We start from the raw sequence: 656 nt of genomic DNA, 5'->3' as shown, positions 1-656 counted from the left end.
TTAATCATAAAACATATCCTTCAGGTCTTCTTCGCCCGTTTCAGTGGGTGAGTATACACATATCAGTATAATGTCATATTGTTTACCGGCTATACGAATATGACAGATGCGATCATTTACTGGAGTAAATTTCTTTATAGAAGGTAACAACTGGTCATTTACTAAAAAACCCACTCCATTCTCATGCTTTCCATTGGATGATCTACTATAAAATATTGTCATTCCATTGGTTCTCATGTCTCCTTCCCCTGGCCACCTGACCTCCTGCAGCGCCACTATTTGAACGTTCTTGTATTTCTTCACCGCATCACTTATAGACTTAAGTGCGCCTGGTTTATAAAGTGATCTAATATTCCATGTCCCAATCCTGTATTCCAGTTGTCCGGTCCGTTTCCGAGTCGTATCCAAAATATGAGTCCGAGGCATGAATTGTATTGGTTTCATAACATTAGTATTTTTTAAGAGGACGGGTAGTTAGTCCGCCGCTCAACCCCCAACCTGGAGGACCAGTCCACACCAACTAATTAAAGTCAGTGTATGGTATATATTATGTAAATAATACGTATAAATAATAGTATAAATAATAGTATAATAGTAAATACTATTATATTATGTTATTGGAGGGTAGTAATTTTTGGTGAGGAAATTATCAGAAC

General features: G+C 37.0%; 1 protein-coding gene across 1 annotated transcript; it reads right to left on the bottom strand.

Moving 5' to 3' along the window:
• Positions 1-444, bottom strand: LOC103311867 (craniofacial development protein 2-like). Its single transcript, XM_008191663.1, has one exon. It carries the CDS (start codon positions 442-444, stop codon positions 1-3), a length of 444 nt encoding a protein of 147 aa, XP_008189885.1.
• Positions 445-656: the final 212 nt, after the last annotated feature.

The sequence above is a fragment of the Acyrthosiphon pisum genome, chromosome X (genome assembly GCF_005508785.2).
Source record: "Acyrthosiphon pisum isolate AL4f chromosome X, pea_aphid_22Mar2018_4r6ur, whole genome shotgun sequence".
Classification (NCBI taxonomy): Eukaryota; Metazoa; Arthropoda; class Insecta; order Hemiptera; family Aphididae; genus Acyrthosiphon; species Acyrthosiphon pisum.
This window is presented reverse-complemented; position numbering and strand designations above follow the sequence as displayed.